The sequence below is a fragment of the Pseudopipra pipra genome, chromosome 2 (genome assembly GCF_036250125.1).
Source record: "Pseudopipra pipra isolate bDixPip1 chromosome 2, bDixPip1.hap1, whole genome shotgun sequence".
Lineage (NCBI taxonomy): Eukaryota > Metazoa > Chordata > Aves > Passeriformes > Pipridae > Pseudopipra > Pseudopipra pipra.
This window is the reverse complement of record NC_087550.1, coordinates 29777781-29796616: the sequence shown is the minus strand read 5'-3', so window position 1 is coordinate 29796616 and position 18836 is coordinate 29777781. Positions and strand designations below refer to the sequence as shown.

Below are 18836 nucleotides of genomic sequence, written 5' to 3'. Positions count from 1 at the left end.
ACTAATCGAAGGGGCACTTGCCCCAAAACCACTGCGATTAAAGTAGAACAGGACCACCAGGCTAACAGTAATTGGGGAATTAGCAAAAGGCTGCTGAGAAAGAGAAGAATCAGTCTGAAAACAAAGTTTAGAAGAAACAAAAACATTTTTAACACAGAGGAGACAGAGAAATGGGAAGGAAGTGGCAGTTGACACCGGGCTGTTCTATAACTTTGCAGTATCTGTCTGTAACAGAGCACCCTCACCGTGGATGCCGTGGGCATCCTGCACTCGTGGCAGTCAGGGCTGCAGCAGGTACAGACTCACAACTGCAGTGTGTGTACGTGACCCTGTGCTGTCCCACCGGCCTGTGGGACACCACTTCCATGGGCTGTAGGAAGTGGTGTGCATACACACAAACCCTGCATCTCCAGCAGGAAGTGTGTGAGACGAGGGGAACCCTGCTTCCAGAAAAGGGGATGTGCAGCTGTGCTTCCTGTGGTGGTGGTGGGAGACTGAAGGTTGCAAAAATAGTTGTGCAGATGTGTTTTTCTAGAGGGGTTAGAGCTTTTGGACATTGGTTACGTAAAGGTGTTTAGAAATATAGGGTCCACCCCTGCTTGAAGCCTGGTGTGCACAAAAAGCATGTTCAGAGGATATCTTCTACATACAGTTTAGTGTTGTCCTCACTTGTAACCCGTTCTGTGCCCTAATCTTTTGATGCTTCAGCTGATATCCCTCTGTTACTGCTATTACCTACCCCATTCCTTCCTCACTGCACCCATGCATGCCCCTTCACAGGGAGAAACCAGCTGACGGAACAAGGAAGAGCAAAGGCTGGGTACCCATCTCAGTCCCTTCAGGGTACAATGAGACCCAGTAGTGATTCTTTATCCTCCAGGTTATCTTTAGGGACACTGTCATGCAGGATTTTCATTCAAGTCACCTTGAGCAGTGCTAGAACCACCATGTATGGTTGTGCCTTTTGTAGTCATGACCAAGTCAAACCACCACTTCCTTCCCATTTTTCTGTCTCCTCTGTGTTAAAAATGTTTTTCTTTCTTCTAAACTTTGTTTTCAGACTGATTCTCCTCTTTCTCAGAAGCACGGGGATTCTGGCATTGTCTAGTGATCTTTTCTAGCCTCCAGCTCCACAATGACAGGTCATATGCAGCCTCTCATTTCAAAGCTCCATCCTCTTTTCCTGAGCAGTTAGTTAAAAATAATGTTGGCAACTTCTTTGTTGTGCTCTGGGTTACTGGGCTCGGGCTTCGTATGGGCACTGCTGAGGATGAGTCACAGATATGCTTTCTTCCTATTTTCAGACTCCCTTTTGCAGGATGTTGTGAGTGGCTTTAGCCCTTTAGTGGCAAATACCAGCAGAGTTGCCATTTTCACACACATACTCCCTCACCAGGAAAGAGCAAGTACCAAAGAGAGAAGGCCGGTGCTATGTACTGTGAAACTCGAGTATGTGCAAAAGGACATTGTTTGAGCTAAAATGATGGTACTCTTCATCTGTTTTCTTTTATCTCTGTGAGTTTCTGTGTTGCAAGGAGCATCTTGTGAAATGTCCTTGCAGGGAAATGATGAAAATTCCCCAATCTCCATGTACAGTGGGGAATACCCAGGATATGGCTTTTTCCTGCGCACCAGATTAGAGGCTGTGAAGGCTCCTCACCAGTGTGGGAGCTGCCCTATGTAGTAGGAAGGCTGTGTTTCTGGCCACATTGGTAAAGTGGATTCTTGGAGAAGAGTGATACAGTGGTGGAGAGAATGAATTGCCAAGGGAGAGTCAGTCCTGGAACTGCAGGTAACCACGTACCCTTCCTTTCTGTCCTCCTGTAGAAGAAGGAAGAGGTGGGGGAAATATGGGGCTGGGATGGATAATGGGCATGGTATGGTGGCTGTCCTCATACCAGGAGAAGGGGCTTAGGACAAGGGCAGTGCAACAGATTAAGGAACTGGGAGTACCTGGGCTGGGAGAATGACCTTTTTCCTAGAGCCAAGGGGAATGAAAGTCCAGGCAAACTATGGTCTGCCATTCCTTTCAGTGTTTTTTTCTGTAACTGATGGGACTGAAGAGTGCTATCCTACTATCATTACCCTGGTAAAACAATCTGCATCAAGCTGAGCACAGGTCACTGCTCCCGTCTCTGGTGTCAATACAGAGGACCAAGTAAGGCCGTTCCAAGAGCTTCTGAGTGCCTTTTTTCCCTTTAGAAACAATCATTTCTGTGTGTTTGGCTGTGCAAACACTGAGCTGGAGAGTCAGTCCTTTGGGTGAATATATGCTATTGCATAAAGGGGCTTGTGGTATAGAGCCAAAATAAAAGCAGCGGAGGAAAAGAAGGTTGAAAGCGCGATGAAGAGGAGAGAGGTACAGAAAGAGCTTTTAGTGAAAGACAGGGGTAATGGGGGTAACAAGGAAGATGTGTTGAGGAGAAAGGATGTCTGACAGCATAAAGAAGGAGTGAAGTTTGGGCAGAATACAGGCAGGTCTTGTGACAACCAGCAAAACAAGAAAGCAGCTTCAGGGCAGCCCCTGTGTTACTCTGCATTGTGGGTCTGACCCACGGCTACTGACAGGCAGCAGGACCTGCTTACAGCACCTGTGAGGCTCCCCAGTCCTTGGAATGAGGGTACCAGCAGGGTGCTGGGTTACAGAGCCACCTGGGTTATGCTGCCCCTGACTCTGGACTGGGAGATTCCCACTCTTGCTTTGTGTTTTTCAGCCCCAGCAGAAGAGAGAAGCTGCTCCTGGCTGAACCCCTGGGTTTTCCTTATTTCTGTCCTTGTCATCAAAACTGCCTTTGTGACCGTCTGTCTTGGTGGGTTCCAGGGTCTCTTACTTCCCCTGGGATGAAGGGATCATTTCATGGCCTTTGTCAAATGGAAAACAATATCTCAATCTCTCTGCCAACAGACAAGTGCCATTTACCAAAACAGCCCTTTCCACCTTTATTAAGCCTATCCCACAACTTACTTTTCCCTTTCCTGGCCCCATTCTTGAAGAATGTCTAAGCTGGTTTTGTCAGTTGTGAGAATGAGTCTCTCAGCCATCGAATGTGAGACAAGCTCATCTGAGGGAGGGGCTGACTGGTAGTGGGAGAAATGGCCTGCTGTTTCTTACCTCTTTGTTCAATACAGATTTCAGAGCTTGGTCATGTAACAGAGTCCCTGTGGGAGCTATAAGAAGGTGGAGGATGGGACAGGTTGCCTATGAATGAGGAGGAAAGGATGACAGTAGCATTTTCATTCTTGTTCCTCTCTTCCCAGTTGTATTACTTCATGAAGGCTATGGCCAATACAAGACTCTACTCCAGAACTCTACAGAGTGGCACTGCCTTCCCAAGATTTCTGCAGACAAAAGTGAGTGATGTTGAGACCCTCCTAAGAAGCACAAAGTACTTCACCAACATTTACTCTAGTGTCACTCAGCCTTTGAGGTTGGGAATGTCATTGTCAGAAATGGATTGTTTGAAGGAAGGAAGATGTGGATTTGAGGGAAGAAGATGCTGTACTGCACAATTTTACTTAGGATGCCATGAAAACATGTTCTGGGCCAGTGGAAGAGGGTGGGTTGTTCCATACCTTCATTCTGCTCACACAACCCCTCAACTGTTAGTCTGGTTCACTACTCTAGCTGCAAATGCTTCATCCTTTTGTCCAGGTTCATTCAACTCCATCCTTTCTGGCTCCTTCCTGTTGACACAGGCATCACAGTCAGTGAGCAGGACAGAGATCTGAGGATGTTGTCAAGTGTTCAGAGTAGCTGGAGAGCTGGGCTGTAATCACACATGAAGTGATGGCAATATCAAGTGCTAGAATGCCTGCAGTGGAAGTTCCGAAACTCAGGTCAGAAATTTAGTCTCATGTAGCCTCATGCTTTGAGAGAATATATCTGTTGCTTTTTAAACCATCATGTGACTTTCTGGCTATAAGCTAGATCTCTAGGATAACCTGACTGTTTAAGGAACTGACTGTGGTGGCAGCAAGGCTGTCAGAGCAGTTTACTGTACGTGTCTGCCAATCTGCATGAATTGAGAGCTTGGACAATACTTCTCTGATGGAAGAGTTCCCAAAGGAGTGCAAGCCAACTACTTCCCATCTTGCTTCCTCAGGAAGGGTAAGGCAGAAGCCATGTCTCTCACCAAACAGAGGTTGCATGGACATGGCAGAACAGCTAGAGAAAGGGAAAGGCTCTTCAGGCAGGGGTCTTGTGACAGGAGTCTGTCAGGATGTTGACAGCTTTACTTGTTGGAGTGCTAAAGAGAGCATTTACCTCTGTCCAGACTAAAGGTGTGGTTCAAACCACTCCCCACCAACACTTGGGAACCTATACTGAACTCACAGAGATGAAGGACAGCACACCTTGTCTAAAAGCAGGATTTTTTTTCCCCACAGTGGAAGGCTGGATGTGCTGCCCGAAGGGCTGGAGAAGGTTTCAAAACAGCTGCTATTTTCTGTCCCTTGATACGATGTCCTGGGCTGGGAGTGAGCAGAACTGCACTGGGATGGGCTCCCACCTGGTGGTGATCAACAGCAGGGAAGAGCAGGTATGTGCACAAGGCTGAGAGAGGGGAGAGCAGCCATAGGCACAGTGCTGGGCCCTGGAGGGGACCCAGAGCCTCTCCTTGTCCTGCAGGGGAGGGGGCATTGTTCTGTCTGCACCCTGCAGGGGAGGGGGGATGTCCTGTCTGCACCCCTGCAGCACCGGGTCCCCTCTGTCATGAGCCCCACCCCACAGGGACTCCTGATTACTCCCTCTGCTCAATCCTGCACCTCATGGACAATGTACTTTTTTTCCAGGAGTTCCTCTTCAATTTGGCAAAAGAAAAAGTTACTAACACCTATGAAACAAAATACTACATAGGCTTAACTTCTTATCAAAATGGGCAATGGCAGTGGGTAGATCAGACTCCATATGAGAAGATAGCCACGTGAGTATCCTGGTGAAGTGGGGAAGGTCCTGTAATTCACTTCTCCTCAGTCCAAGTGACCAATACACTGTCTAAGGCAGGTATGTATCGGATGGGGATTTCTGTCTTCAACTGCCCTGTAAGTCAGAAAATTTGACTGGTTTTCTAGTCAAAACTGTGGCTCCTGATTCTTATCACAGTAACCTTTCCTTTCTCTTCCACAACTGTTTGAGGTGACTTCACCTCCACTGTCAGGCATACTAGTGTATTTCCAACAGAGGAACTTTCTTTTTCAGGTTCTGGAAACCTGGAGAACCCAATTTACTCTTTGCAGAAAGATGTGCTGCAATTCATGTCAAGGGAAACAGAGACTCCAACACTTACAGTAACTGGAATAACATTCTTTGCTTCACAAGTTGCTATCGTATTTGTGAACTGGCAGTCAAATTTGTCTGAAGAAGGAAGCTCCACTTTGGATGAAGGATCCAAAGGAGTATCCTTGAGAAAGGCCAGCTCATGAAAGCTGATGAAAACCTGGCCTGAGCTCGTACAAATACTTTATCTTGCAGTGTAGAATGAGCAAGCTTGTCATAAAGTCCTAGATCTGAAGGACCTCAGTTCCCAGCCTGTGTGTCTGCATCTCTTTCCAATCTGGAGATCAATCCTAGATGAAATAGCTCAGGCTGATGTCAAGGACTTACTGTGCCCCTTTTCACTCTCCTCCTTCACAGATGAGGGTCCTGATTCTTCAGTACTTTCCTTGACTCCCTGTACAGTCAACATCTCGATGTGGAAAAGGCCATCTCTGTTTCATGAAAGGATACTGGTTCTTCAAATCACTGGAGCAGAATTTGAAAGAGGAGGATTCAATGGGGTGTTCTTGTCCCTCCTCTGAAGGGAAAAATTATTTGTGGCTTATCTTTAATGTTTCCTTCTTCCTTCAATATATTCTGTGTTGATGCATTAGGAAAAAACCCATATTAATAAATGTTAATTCTGCTCTTTGCATGAGGATGTCATCTGAGTGACATGTCCCAGATTCCCACAACCCAGCCTCCTTGCATGGAGGTTTTAACTTTTTAGTATGTTTGGCACCTGTAGATGAGAATATTGCTGTGAGTGTGCTGGTCATGCCAGGAGCATGACCCAGTGTTCATCTGCAGAGCCTGTGGAGAATCACATGTGAGAGAAACAGAGCAGGCTGGGTCATTTTCAGTGCCAGCCATTGTTTGACCAGGATGCAGCAGAAAGGAAATGGATTTTGGAGATTCTGCTGAGATGTGTGGCAGGATGAGACATGGCAATGAAGGGGAGAGAAAGAAATTAAATATAACAAGAAGTATAAAAGCCAGAGTCCCCCAAGGAAGGATTTCTAATGCGAAAAAAGGGTAGAAGGCCCCTATCAGAGGCATCGCTGCAAATCAGACACAGAGAAGTCTTGAGCAAGTGCTCTGCTTCCCTCAAATTTTCCAAATCTCTGTCAGTATGTTCCTCCCTTTTTGTCAATGATATCCATGCTCTTTGAAGAGCTGGTAGTTTCCACCTTGGGACTAAAAATGCATCCTGAAAAATCAAGTTGGGGTGATTTTTTTCCCTTATCAAAAATCTGAGTACAAATTTGTGTAATTTCTACCTGAAGTAGTGTATTAGTCAGGTTTCTGGTTTAGCCATTGGACTAAAAGCTAGGCTACTGCAAGATCTTGGCCTCCTACTTTCTAAAGATCCTGTGATACTTTCACAATGGAGAAAACTTTTTTGTCTTGTCCAACATCACAGCAAACAAAAACATTGCAATGAACTTCTGTTTTGTGTGACTTCTCTTTTTTATTTCCCCAAATCAGTTCTGGAAATCACAACAGCACAGTTTCAAGAAAGAAAAAGGGGCAGATAAGACACACAGAGTGACCAATGTTTTGCAAGAGCTTTTAGGGACAGCTGCAGTTCTGGCTCTTGGAAGGTGGTATGGGACAGAGCAAAACCTACACCAGGAGATTGGTTTGCAAGAAGATGTTACTTGCTAGACACAGTCTCCACGCCCAAATTTGGAACACAAAATTTTTCTTGACATGTCATGACAAAAGAGGGATTTTGGGAGATGCCTGCAGAATCGCTGAAGGGAGGTTCCCGAACCCCTCTTTGATACAGATTTGTCTGAAAGAGGTACCTTTCTTCAACATATGAGAATCAGTCTTTACCTCTCAAGTCTGTCTTAATTCAGGAGGTAGCAGATGTCATAGCAGGAGGCAGAGGTGAAGATATACTGTCAGGTACAGCACTTTCAGAAAGCTTCAGAAGGACAATCCTGCATACTGAACCAGGAGGCTGGGTGGAAAGGACAAAATGTTTATCAGATTAATATACTTCATGATGACACCTGCAGTCCCTCTTTTCAGGTGGACATCCTGGCCACATCTCAACTGCCTGTCAGAACAAGATCTGGATGCTCATGACTCCTTGGCATATTAATTTTTCCTTTGGAAAGGAACTCAAGTCGGAGGGAAGGAGCCACAGTAACCTTCATTTCTGAGAATACATACACCATAGGGTGTATGTATCCTGACTGCAGCAAAAAAATTCTGTTGTGGTTCAAACTTGAGCTAGCTTCTGCTTTTCCTCAAGAAATTTCATGATGCCCAGTCTTTGAGATGTTGCCTTCAGCTGGAAAAACATCATAGAGTCCATCCATCATTAGGACAGCCTGAGAATATACCTCATTCCCCTGCACACTGCTTCTTTTTGCAGAAGAAAGCAGTTCTCCCCACTTCCTCAGTCCTATGCTGCAAGTCTCAGAAATTTCCCAGTGGGAATCTTGTTGTGGGGGAGGTGATGGTGTACCCAGCTAGTTTTGTCCCACCTGCTCAGATTACAGCTCTGGTAGAAAGGGAGATTGGTTTCCTTTCTGCTGCTGGCAAACACTATGCCCACTGATGGCATCATCAGCAAGAGATGGAAAGAAAAGGCCAGGTATTACTAGGGAGAGAGAGAAACAAGAGTGGGAAAGAAATAGTACTGCATTCTGTTTTCAGAAAACATCTGATAAAAATGCGTATACCATATGAGCTGGAATATTTCTTCTAAGTTATTGCATCCTGAGTGCAATCACACAACACCTACAGGATGGACAAGGGATCAGACCCAGCCAGCAGGGTTTAGGAAGGGCAGGACCTGTCTGACCAACCTGATCTCCTTTTATGATCAGGTGACCCACCTGGTGGATGAGGGGAAGGCTGTGGATGTGTCTATCTGGACTTCAGCAAAGCCTTTGACACCGTCTCCCACATCATACTCCTGAAAAAGCTGGCAGCCCACGGCTTGGACAGGGGCACTGTGCTGGATTAGGAATTGGCTGGAGGGTTGGGCCCAGAGGGTGGTGGTGAATGGTGCTGCATCCAGTTGGTGGCTGGTCACTAGTGGTGTCCCCCAGGGATCAGTGTTGGGCCCAGTTCTATTTAATATCTTTACTGATGATCTGGATGAGGGGATTGAGTCTACCATTAGTAAATTTGCAGATGACACCAAGCTAGGGGGGGAATGTTGATCTGCTGGAAGGCAGGAGGACTCTTCAGAGGGACCTGGACAGGCTGGAGAGTTGGTCTGATTTCAGCAGGATGAGGTTCAACAAGGCCAAGTGCCAGGTCCTGCACTTTGGCCACAACAACCCCCTGCAGTGCTACAGGCTATGGACAGAGTTGCTGGAGAGCAGCCAGGCAGAAAAGGACGTAGGGGTTATGATTGACAGGAAGCTGAACATGAGCCAGCAGTGTGCCCAGGTGGCCAAGAAGGTCAATGTTATCCTGGCCTGGATCAGGAACAGTGTGGCCAGCAGGACCAGAGAAGTGACTCTGCCCCTGTACTTTGTCCTGGGGAGGCCACACTTTGAGTACTGCCCAGGGAGGTGGTGGATTCACCATCCCTGGAGGTTTTTAAGATGAGACTGGATGTGGCACTTAGTGCCATGGTCTAGTAACCATGATGGTGTTGGTTCAAGGGTTGGACTTGATGATCTCAGAGGTCTTTTCCAACCCTGTTCATTCTATGATTCTGGTACAGCTAATAAAGAAGACATTCATTGTGCCCATAGATGGCATTAAGCAAGAGAAGAGAAGACCAGTGCAGGTGCCAACATCTGTCTCACAGGATCACATGGAAGAGGGGTGGTCGTGGTGCAGGGTCTACCACAGTAACAATATATTCACCTTCTTAAAAAATTCCCTATTGCCCTGGAAAGCACTGACATGTGCTGGCTTACCTTCCTTCTCTGTTGCTGAGAGACGTGACACCAAAACCTCTGGGAGATCAGAGCAGTTAATACTGACATTGACTGGGCAGTGGACATGTAAAGCAGTCAGTGTTGATGTCTCCTCTGGTCAGGCTTATTAATTTCATCTGTACACTGCGCATGCTACTCCCTATATGTCTAGTTCTGACAGCCAATTCTTCCTTATAGGATACACCAGACTTTCTCTAAAAAATGATCATCCTTGCCAAGCCAAAATTGAAATGTATGAGGTTTTCATGACAGATATTATTTTTTATAAGGACTTTTCTATAAAAATTTCCTCCAGGGGTGTCTGTTGTTTTTTTTTTTTAGACAAAGCAGAGAATTATCCCCCTCCTCTTCCTCTTTTCATGTTTTATCTCACCTCAGATTCTTTCATGTTCCTTTACAACATTTATTTCTCTGCTTCTTTATGCTTCTTTGTACTCCTGCTGTCTTTCATACTGTTTCCCCTTTACTCCTTTTTTTCTCTTTTAAATTTTGTTTCCTTTTACCTTTTCTTGCTAGACCACAGATGAGGACCATACAATGTTGTTTGGGGGAAATAAAAGAGAGAAATGGCATTTAAAGGAGTTCTGACACTGGAAACACACCTGTTCTGTCTTTTAAAATTTGGTGTTTCTGAAACCATTTCCTAAGCAAACTTGTGTAAGATATTAGTAGTAAACCAGGTACTGTTGGCCTTGCAGAAAAAGAAAGAACAGCCATAAGACAAGCAGTTGCTTGGCTCAGGATCTTGAAATACACCACAAAAATTGGCTTTTGCTGTAGTCTGTATGTTAACATTGGGGAAGTTCAGTGTAGCATTTAAGAAGAGGCCATTGCTTTGATTATTTAGATTGGAGATCAAAACAGACCACTGTAAACACACTCCAGTGCTGCTTTCCTATCATGACATTCAATCCTGTGAGGTGAGGCACCTGCTGTCTCAGGTCCTCAGGTAAAGTGAGTTGCCATGATTTTACATTCACTAAAAGTCTGCAAATTTCCTCTAGCTGAAGATCAAGAAGGTAAGTTCACTGTCTGAACACTCTTTTGCTTCTGACATGATCTAAAGCAGCTGTTTCTCACTACACAGCTACCAACTCTGAAAGCAGAGCACGAAGGCAATCCCTTTCAGAACACTAAACACCAATCAAGGCCTTTCCTACACTGTCCATCAAGGTTCTTTTTTAAATGATCGTTCTTATTTCTTGTTGCTGTAGGCATAATTTCACCTGAGTTCTTCTATGTGTTTGTAGCTTTATTATCTCCTAATGTCTCTCTATTTTTTAAAGTTACTTTCTTTCCCCTGTTCCTACTCGTGTCCTAATGATCTTGATTAACAAACTTTGCATACTTGAAAACAGAGTATGTCTGGAACAGAGAACTTTTTGGAGATAAGGAAACAGAGGAAGAAAAAAATTGGAAGGGGTTTCTTTATTTCATAGGTATTAAGACAGCAAATGTTTCCCCTCCTGTGGTTAAAATGACTCCTGTTGGGAGAGGAAGCAGTGGGACCCCAACACAAACAGGCAGACTTGGGAGGGAGCTAAGAACAAACTTGTATGATATGTTCAATGCACGGTCGCTTCTCAGATTAATTATGATACCATACTATTCAGACACCATTTAAAAGTATTGCAGGGCACTGGCTTTATGATAGACAATCACATTTTCATGAGCCAAAACCTGCTTAGGAGATATATTGCTTCATTGGATCATCTGACCAGCTGGGAAACGAAACAACAAGATGCTGGGAAGGGTTCTGCTTGACTGGACATCCTCAGGCCTTAGAGAAAGGAGTCAAATTCCTCCTCACCAGAGAAGAAAACGTTTCTGCCTGTAGATTCATTTTTGAGCCATCGTCACCTGGGAGCTCAGCATATTTTGGTATTCAGAAAATATTTCAATGAAGCTTCCCCATCTAAAGGCCTCTCGTAGCTATGAATCATAAGAATAGAGACAGTGCCAAATACATGTATGGGAGTTTAGAATTACTCTGCCTGAATTCTTAACAAAATCTTTTACTGAATTCAGTTACTGATCTTTTTGCGTGGTATTTTTCTTTATTTTTTAATAAGTGTAGCTACTCCACAAATTCTAAATGTCTACTGAAGAACCAGAGTAGCCCTTTAACACCATCAGACTATTTAACAAGCCCATCTTTTTAGTATTCACACAAAACAAGAAATAAAGTATTTATGTAAGTGCTCTTCTTTCTGAAGGGTATGGATGTGCTTACAGGCTTGATCCCTACTTTTTTTTACAGTTGTTACAGTTGTTCAAAACAAGATTGATACAAATGTCAACCCACCTCTGCATGCTTATAAGTATGCATATTTAAAATATCTTTTAATACACAGGACTTGATCTCTCATCACAAAATACTAGTTCACTGCTTGATGACTCTGAACACTCAATGTTCATACTGTCATTTAATCCTGGGTGTTACTGAATAAAGTATTGCACCAACAAAACTGAAAGACTGGCTTAAATTTATTATTAAAAAATAAAAAATTTTCTGTGATCAGAAGTCATATTTGGTAATACCCAAAAGCTGTGGTTTACCATTGCATTCTAAACTGGTACATTCCACAGACCAATGACCTTTGCACTGTGCTGAGATCACCAATGATTCAAAAGAAGTACATTTTTTGAGGATCACTTCAAAACTTTTCCCTGCAGCCCTGAGTCTCCTGTAGAAGTGTGCTGTCTCATGGACAGATCAGGACTGACTCATGTCAGTTTGTAGAATCCTATGAGCTGGCACCCACACCCTGTTGGAGACCAGTAGTTAACAGAGAGACATAATCTGGGGTAGGGATCAAGTGGTTGCAGAAAGTGAGGAAAAGGAAAGAAGCTGCCCTGGATTAAAATAATCAGTTTGTAAATCTTTTGCAAGCCTAATTTGTCTGCAGATTACCTGCAGGTGTGCCTCCAGGGCAGTAAATACTTTCTAGTCCTTTAGTTGTGCTCCATTTTCAAAGTAATCTTGAATCCCCCTCTTTTTAAGTTCTAGTGCAAATTCATTGTGGGCCTTATTTCTTGGAATGCCCAATGAAGTCCCATCCACACAAACAGACCAGAGATTGCAGGTGGCTTCACTGGTTGTGAGGAGGAAAATCCCATTCAGATTGCTGCTAACTGTGACCCAGATCACAAGTTGCTCTCCAAAGGCCATCGGCTTGGAGGCACAGCACATCTACCATCTCTGTCACTGCCTCCAAATGATGAATAAATGGGTACCCACTACGTATCCAACCTCTAGGGAAGTTAAACCACAAACGGTCTAGGTAATCTGTCTGGGTAAACTCATGGGATGAAGCAACACAGTCAGAAAAATACAATTAATTCTCTTTACATTAACTCATACTTTGAGGTGTTTGTCACAAGTGAACGCTGCTCATTATGTGCTTCCACCCCCTCTGCTGGAGTATCAAACATATTGAACACAATCTAAGTTTAATGTGTGTATTATATGCCTTTCACTCCTCAGCACTACTCACTGCCAAGAGAAAAAAGGCCAAATTATTTTGCCAGAACTACAGACCTTGCAGATACTCACAGCTATAGGAGTGGAGAAAGGTGTGGAAATTTAAATCTGTCTGTAGAATTTTCTGTTGACAGTGGTGATTTCTTATTTTCAGATCTGGCGAGGAAGATGCTATTGCCAGGACAGTTTGCATCCTTATATAGCCAAATAACTGTGTGGTTTGTGCTGATGAAAATGATCCCAACACCCTATCCAGTTCTCTCTGGAAACTCTGTAATCTATGTTCTGGCTCTGGAGAAAATACATGGGGTAAAAATGGTGATGATAAAAAAATCATGATAAACAGCAGGCATAAATAAAGTAGAAAAAGAGATTAATTTTCCTGAAGTGCTCCAAAAGAAGCAGCAGATTTTCACCTTGAAGGCAGGGGTCTAAAATGTTTAGTTGCAAAATTTTGTGTCAGAGTCCTGAGTGGAACAAAAGGCTTTAATGGCCTTGAGCAGCCCCACCTGGCATTCCACCTACCCCTCTTGTACACAACCCCAGGAGCCACATTTCAGTTCAGCCCTGGGCCATCAGTTCCTGCCTGAGTTATTTTGAGGACATGCCTGTCTCCAACTTTGTCACAGCCATGCCTGTGTCTTGCCACAGAATCTGTTGATCCAGACCCTGATCCATGGTCTGACTTCTTCACCTGATTTCAGATGTGCATCATCACGATGAGCCTTCCTGGTAATCACTGGACTATGTCTGAACTTGGTCCTCATCACTGGACCTGACCCTGACCTGAGGATTGATTTCCTTGCTTGATCTCGGACCTGTCTCGTCTCTGAAGACTTATCTAGCAATCTGGACTCTTGGCTGACCATGGATGTTGTGCCAGGTCTGCCCTGCTTGCTTTACTCAGGTGTTGTGGGACGCCCCCCAGCTGGCAAGGTCCCTGTCCTGCTGGCTGTGTTACTCCAGCTGGTTCCTGGCCACCTGACCCTCGGGGAGCAGCCAGCCTCCACTGTGCCATGACAATGTCTCCTGAACCAGAAAGCAAAACATGAACTGGGATTTATTTTTTTTTGGGGGGGGGTAGGTAGATTCTTGTCAATGTTTTTAGTAAGGCAGCTCTTTAGTATTAAATATTATTCTATGGTTCACTTCAGCTTTGGGTAAAACTTGCTCCTGATGGTCACCGTTACCCCTTCACTGTAATTGTCATCATTTCCATTCCAATTTTGCTGTTTTTCATGCTGTTCGTAAAAAATCTTTTTTTTTTCAGAAGAGACAAACAAACAACATACTCCTTAATATCTTCCATGAGTTCCTCAGTATTGCTGACTACTGTAACCAGCTTTAAAAGTCATGTTTCAGTAGCTTTTCATAGGATTTTACTATCTTTGGTTCTTTTTCCTTCAATGCTGATTCAATAGGCTCAACAGATTCTTCACTGGTTCCTTATTGCTCCAGAGTAGCCCAGGGAGAATACAGAGCCATTCACATCTCTGAAATCGTGCTACACTCAACTGATTTCAGCAGGTGTGATGGAAGCTGGAAGAGTTTTATGTGTTGGGTTCTACCAGTGTGGCCTCTGGTGGACAGTGCTGTCTGGCACACAGTGAGTATCTGTGCAGAGGGCTGGTTACCTTGAGAGAAGGAGCCGTGTAAATCAATCCAGAAGGATCTGATATGTAATCTGAACACAGTCGTTGCAGAATCACTGACAGATTGCAACTATGTTGTTAGATTCAGAGCCACATGTGGCCAGATGTAATGATCGATTAGTCCGAAAAAACCCTTCTTACATAAAGATACGCTGGGAGGAGTGAGTGCTGCGTAGAGACACAGCACCTATTTGTCATGGAATCATGAAACTGCTTGGGTGGAAAGGGACTTTAAAGGTCATCTAGTCCAACCTCCTTGCAATCAGCAGGGACATCTTCAAACAGATCAGGTTTCTCAGAGCCTGACCTGATCTTGAATGTTTCAAGGCATCTACTACCACTCGGGGCAACATGTGCCAATGTTTACATTCGAGCCAGCCTCTCTTGAGTCAGTCCTACTTGACCAACAGCAGCTACACCACATGAGTTAAGCTGTTAGAGCTGTGGATTATTGACAGAGTGGTGGCCTGGGCAGCTGATGAATTTATCAATTCAAGTGGTAGAAAACACCTCTAGTGCTGCAGTCAAGTAGAGCTGAAAGTACCTGCCAATCCTAATGAGAAAAGTGCAATACCTGAATGAAGATTGACTGAAAATAATGCTGAGGCTTGGCCTTTAGGAGCCTCCTTACCATCCATAACAAACTTCAGTTCCACTGGCCTAGAGAATTGTCTTTAAACAAAAAATTTCTCAAATGACAGATAGCAAAATGCTGCTTACAATAAACTGTTCCCCTACCATTGCCCCCATTTCCCCACTGATGTAATGGCTATGCCTGCTAACATCAGGGTCTTATTACATAACAGAATGCCTGTGTGTCTGTTACATGCCTTAATTTAAGTTTCAAAATCTCATTTGTCCTGCCTAAAACAACTAGCTGTGTTTCCCTTCTTTCTGTTGCAATTAGCATAAATTGATTCCCAGTAATAAGACACAGTACACATGTCATTTGGTGGCCAGCCTGTTTCCCTTCATTGTGTTTTATCCTCAGATGGTGCCAAATTAGCAGCAGAATATGTTATTTTTGTGTACAAGTGCTTGAAATTCACAAAAGATTCTTTCTCTCTCAAGCAACCTTCTTGAATATGGTGGAATTAATCTGCTGTTTTGAGGATCTGCATGGTCTTATGAGAATGTTACTGCCTTGTGTATTTCCCTTATGAATATTCATCACAGATAATGACAAAATGTCCTAGTTATTATACTTGTCATGAGATATCTGGACATCCGCCACCATGTTTTCTGGCCTTGGAAAAGTTGCTGGAATAGCTGCTGGCCTGGCTATTGCATTCATCTTCTTGTTCCAGATGGAAAGCAGACTCTCTGGGTTGTCCATGTGGTGTACGTCAGCAGCTGGTTCTGTCAGGATGATGTTCTTGTGGCCAGCTCAGCCCAGGGGGCCAGGTGCTGACAGATGGTTGACTACCAGGCAGAGATGTCCGTTTCCCCTAATTCAGCATTCAGCTGAAAAAAGGTAATCATTTTAAAAAGAAGTTTTAAGGGTGAAGAAAGAGGAGAATCACCATAGCTAAAACCTTTTGCATAACCTCAGAAGCAATAAATAATCTAGATGTAACTGTGTTTTACTGAATCATGGGGGGATCCTGGGATTTTGGCACAGAGTCCAGTCCTCTTTGGTGACCCCATTCTGTTGTTGATGCAAGGAATTGATGAAACTCAGTTTTTAATATCAAGCCACTTTAAAGGGGTCTCAGACATGCTTATACTGGGAACCTGGAAAGAGATTAATTCCTAAATGAAAGTCTTATCAATATAATTTCTTCACTGAGAAACGTGAAGCTTTATGCAAAGACGTTCCCGGGACTTTACATATTTTGACATTTTCTATTTACATGACCATAAAAAAAAAAACAAAACAACAAAACAAAATGAAAACCAAAACAGGAAAATACAGGCAAGTAATAAATACAGAAATACTTCATTACTGCCCTGCTATAGTTAGGTTTTGGGACCACTTACCTAGCCTGAAGAATGGAGCCTGCAAGCGTGAACAGCTTCTTTAATTTTGACTGATATTTGTCCTAATGTGCTCCCCTTTGTCATTATGATATATATTATATATGAGGCCACACCACAGACTAGAGACTATCATGGTTGTTTTTTTTTCAACTTTGAACTTCTTTACCAATGAGGGAGGCTACTTCAGCTCTGCAGAATAGCTGAGGTCATCAGAGTGACAGTCACCAAAAGGTGCTGCAACTTGGACAGGCTTGGGTAGCTCCATTCCAAACTCTGTTGTTCTGTAGCTACCACAGTCAACAAGACATTCTTGTCTCAGCAGGGAAAGGCAACAGAATACTTCCATATGGAACATTACTCTTCACCTCGGCACAGACATGAATCAGATGAAAGTAGCTTAAAAGGATTCAAGGGCAGAGGTTTGGTAGGTACCTGACTTACCCATATACCCTTCCACAGCACAGTGACAGCCACATTCCTCCCCTCTGAAGCTGCTGCTATTTGACACAACCTTGACCCTCTCTCCTATGTGAGCATTCTGGGACACCTTTAAGCACAGCTGAAAATATACATCTCCATTGCCAGAAATCTCTAAGTTTCTTCCTCTCTTCTACAGTACAAATGAGATTCTTCTGTATTTCCACCCTGTTTCTTCCCTGAGCAGTTTAAGCTGTTGTGCAGCTCACAACTCTCTTAGTTGTTTTAGGTGCTGTGGGAATTTCAGGAAGCTCTGTTTCAAAAAGCAATTTGTTGCATGTGTGGAAAATTCTTCTTTACGAGGTAGTTTAAGATTAATCCCTTGGTTACGCTTTAGTTTTTATGGGATATTTTCCTCTGTTTCACAGTCACATATGTATGTTTATTTCAAACCATGGGACATTCAAACACACTAATTAATTCCAAACTGGTCATGAGATTGCTTTTGGACTGGTCTAATCCTTGGAGTTAGGAGCTGGATCCCAGTTTAGTACATCCCACACATACTTTCTTTTCATGCTGCAGAAGCAGTAGCAGCTTCTGGCTGATTCTGTGCCTGGCTTTGTATTTTCCAATGTAAGAAATGGCAGTAGCTATGCAACCCAGCTCTGTAGGTTTCAGGTACATTTTTGAACCCTTACCATGAGCTGGACCATATTCAGTTTGTCCTGGTCTTATTACTAGCCAATTTGGTAAGGCCGTATCCCTAATCAATACCCAGCAGAAGTATTTGTTGCATGAACTATTGTGCAAAAGGAACTGTACTTCCTCAAAGAAAAAAGCCATTCCTGTATTCCAGAAGAGTTTTATGTGGGGAATACAGTGGCCCATTGAAACTTCAGTTTGCTCACATAGCTTGTGTTCTCCAGCTTCATCTGACTGTCCAGAATCTCTGCACCTGCAATAGCTTCTTTTCTTTCTTGTGTAGCCTTAGGCTATCAAGTATAAAAACCCTCAGCAATTTTTTTATCCCACTCCTTCTATTCTCACAGAACTCCCTGCGCCCCTAGTACTCTACTGCTCTGCAATGGAAATCCAACTTATGCTCTGCTCTGGCAGTAACCAACTCACATTGAATGTTTTCAAGTGTTAGTTCAATCATTCATCCTCTCCAAACACTATTCCCCATCCTCATGAACACTGGTCTTTCCTATTACTAGCACCATTTTACCATGCAAGGCTGACTGGGAAGAGTCTTTAAGTGCCCAAGTCAGGTGGGTATAGCACTGAACTAACTCCTGAGCAAAGTGGTCAAAAAATCATGTATGTCACTGCCATAGTGCAGACTTCACTTTCTTTCATGCTGAGGTGATGGTTCATCATACCTTAGAAGTAGGCAAATCCTCTGCGCTCCCTTAGGGAGTGAGTTGCCCTAAAGGGAGCCTTGAGTGAGCAGCTCAAATGGCTAATATTTGGAGGCCAAACCAGAACAGATGAATCCCACTTAATCTATGCTTGGTTTGTGGATTACTTCCTAAAATTGCTGCTGGAGAATCAAAGGCTAAAATAACCAATACAATTAGCACAAATTTCTCTAGTAATCTAACTAAATTTTGAGAAACACAATGAGCAGAATCTGTTATTAAATCAGCAGCTCCTTTAGTACCACTGAGTTCTTTACTGTCAACAGAAGAAAAAGCCATGTTTGAAAATAATTTGCTGCTAGCAAGAAGGGTTATACAAAAGTAGTTAATGAAATTGACAGTTATTGCTATTTTATTTCACATTTGTCCTTGAAGAGGTATTGTGCCTCAGTGTGTTTCCCCAAGTGCCTTGGTAAATCCGATGCTTCAGCTATTAGTGAAATCCCCCTTAGCCTGATAATAATAGGAAAGCCTGCATCAAATCTTTGTTGGGCTCCCTACTAGCAGAAAGGAGTAAATAGAAACAGCAGACAATTTTCCATTAAAAGCAAACTGACTATAAAAATGAAGCCAGTAAGTCTACATGTAATCTGAAAACCTCACCACCGAACCCACCCATTCTTAGTTTATCACAGCACAAAAATCCTCTGTTTCTGGTTTTATTTTTGCTAAGGTCAATGTGGCCTCCTAATCTATTTTACTTTTTTT

General features: G+C 43.6%; 2 protein-coding genes across 3 annotated transcripts in view; one reads left to right on the top strand and one right to left on the bottom strand.

Annotated features, from left to right (window-relative positions):
* The window catches only part of TCAF2 (TRPM8 channel associated factor 2), a 44688-nt gene that overhangs the window by 1379 nt on the left and 24473 nt on the right, over positions 1–18836 (bottom strand). The window contains exons 7-10 of one of the 2 annotated variants that reach the window (XR_010428146.1): positions 7097–7223; positions 5603–5792; positions 4863–5038; positions 3574–3677 (exon numbers count right to left, since the gene is read on the bottom strand). Coding sequence is in view for 1 of the 2 variants with exons in the window: in XM_064644753.1 (XP_064500823.1) it covers positions 7116–7223 (108 nt within the window). In the remaining variant the exon portion in view is untranslated. The remainder of the gene's footprint in view (positions 1–3573; positions 3678–4862; positions 5039–5602; positions 5793–7096; positions 7224–18836) is intronic. The other variant, XM_064644753.1, reaches the window with a different exon arrangement.
* LOC135409369 (C-type lectin domain family 4 member E-like) lies at positions 1830–5604 on the top strand. Its single transcript, XM_064644796.1, has 5 exons — positions 1830–2810; positions 3259–3351; positions 4387–4538; positions 4792–4922; positions 5198–5604. Exons 1-5 carry the CDS (start codon positions 2660–2662, stop codon positions 5355–5357), a joined length of 687 nt encoding a protein of 228 aa, XP_064500866.1. The 5' UTR covers positions 1830–2659; the 3' UTR covers positions 5358–5604.

Excerpts from the sequence above, each read along its gene's own strand:
- LOC135409369 (XM_064644796.1), top strand. The coding sequence starts at position 2,660 with ATGCTGCCCCTGACTCTGGACTGGGAGATTCCCACTCTTGCTTTGTGT. Across the intron at positions 3,352-4,386 it reads CAAGATTTCTGCAGACAAAA|TGGAAGGCTGGATGTGCTGC; the intron begins GTGAGTGATGTT and ends TTTTCCCCACAG. Across the intron at positions 4,923-5,197 it reads CCATATGAGAAGATAGCCAC|GTTCTGGAAACCTGGAGAAC; the intron begins GTGAGTATCCTG and ends TTTCTTTTTCAG.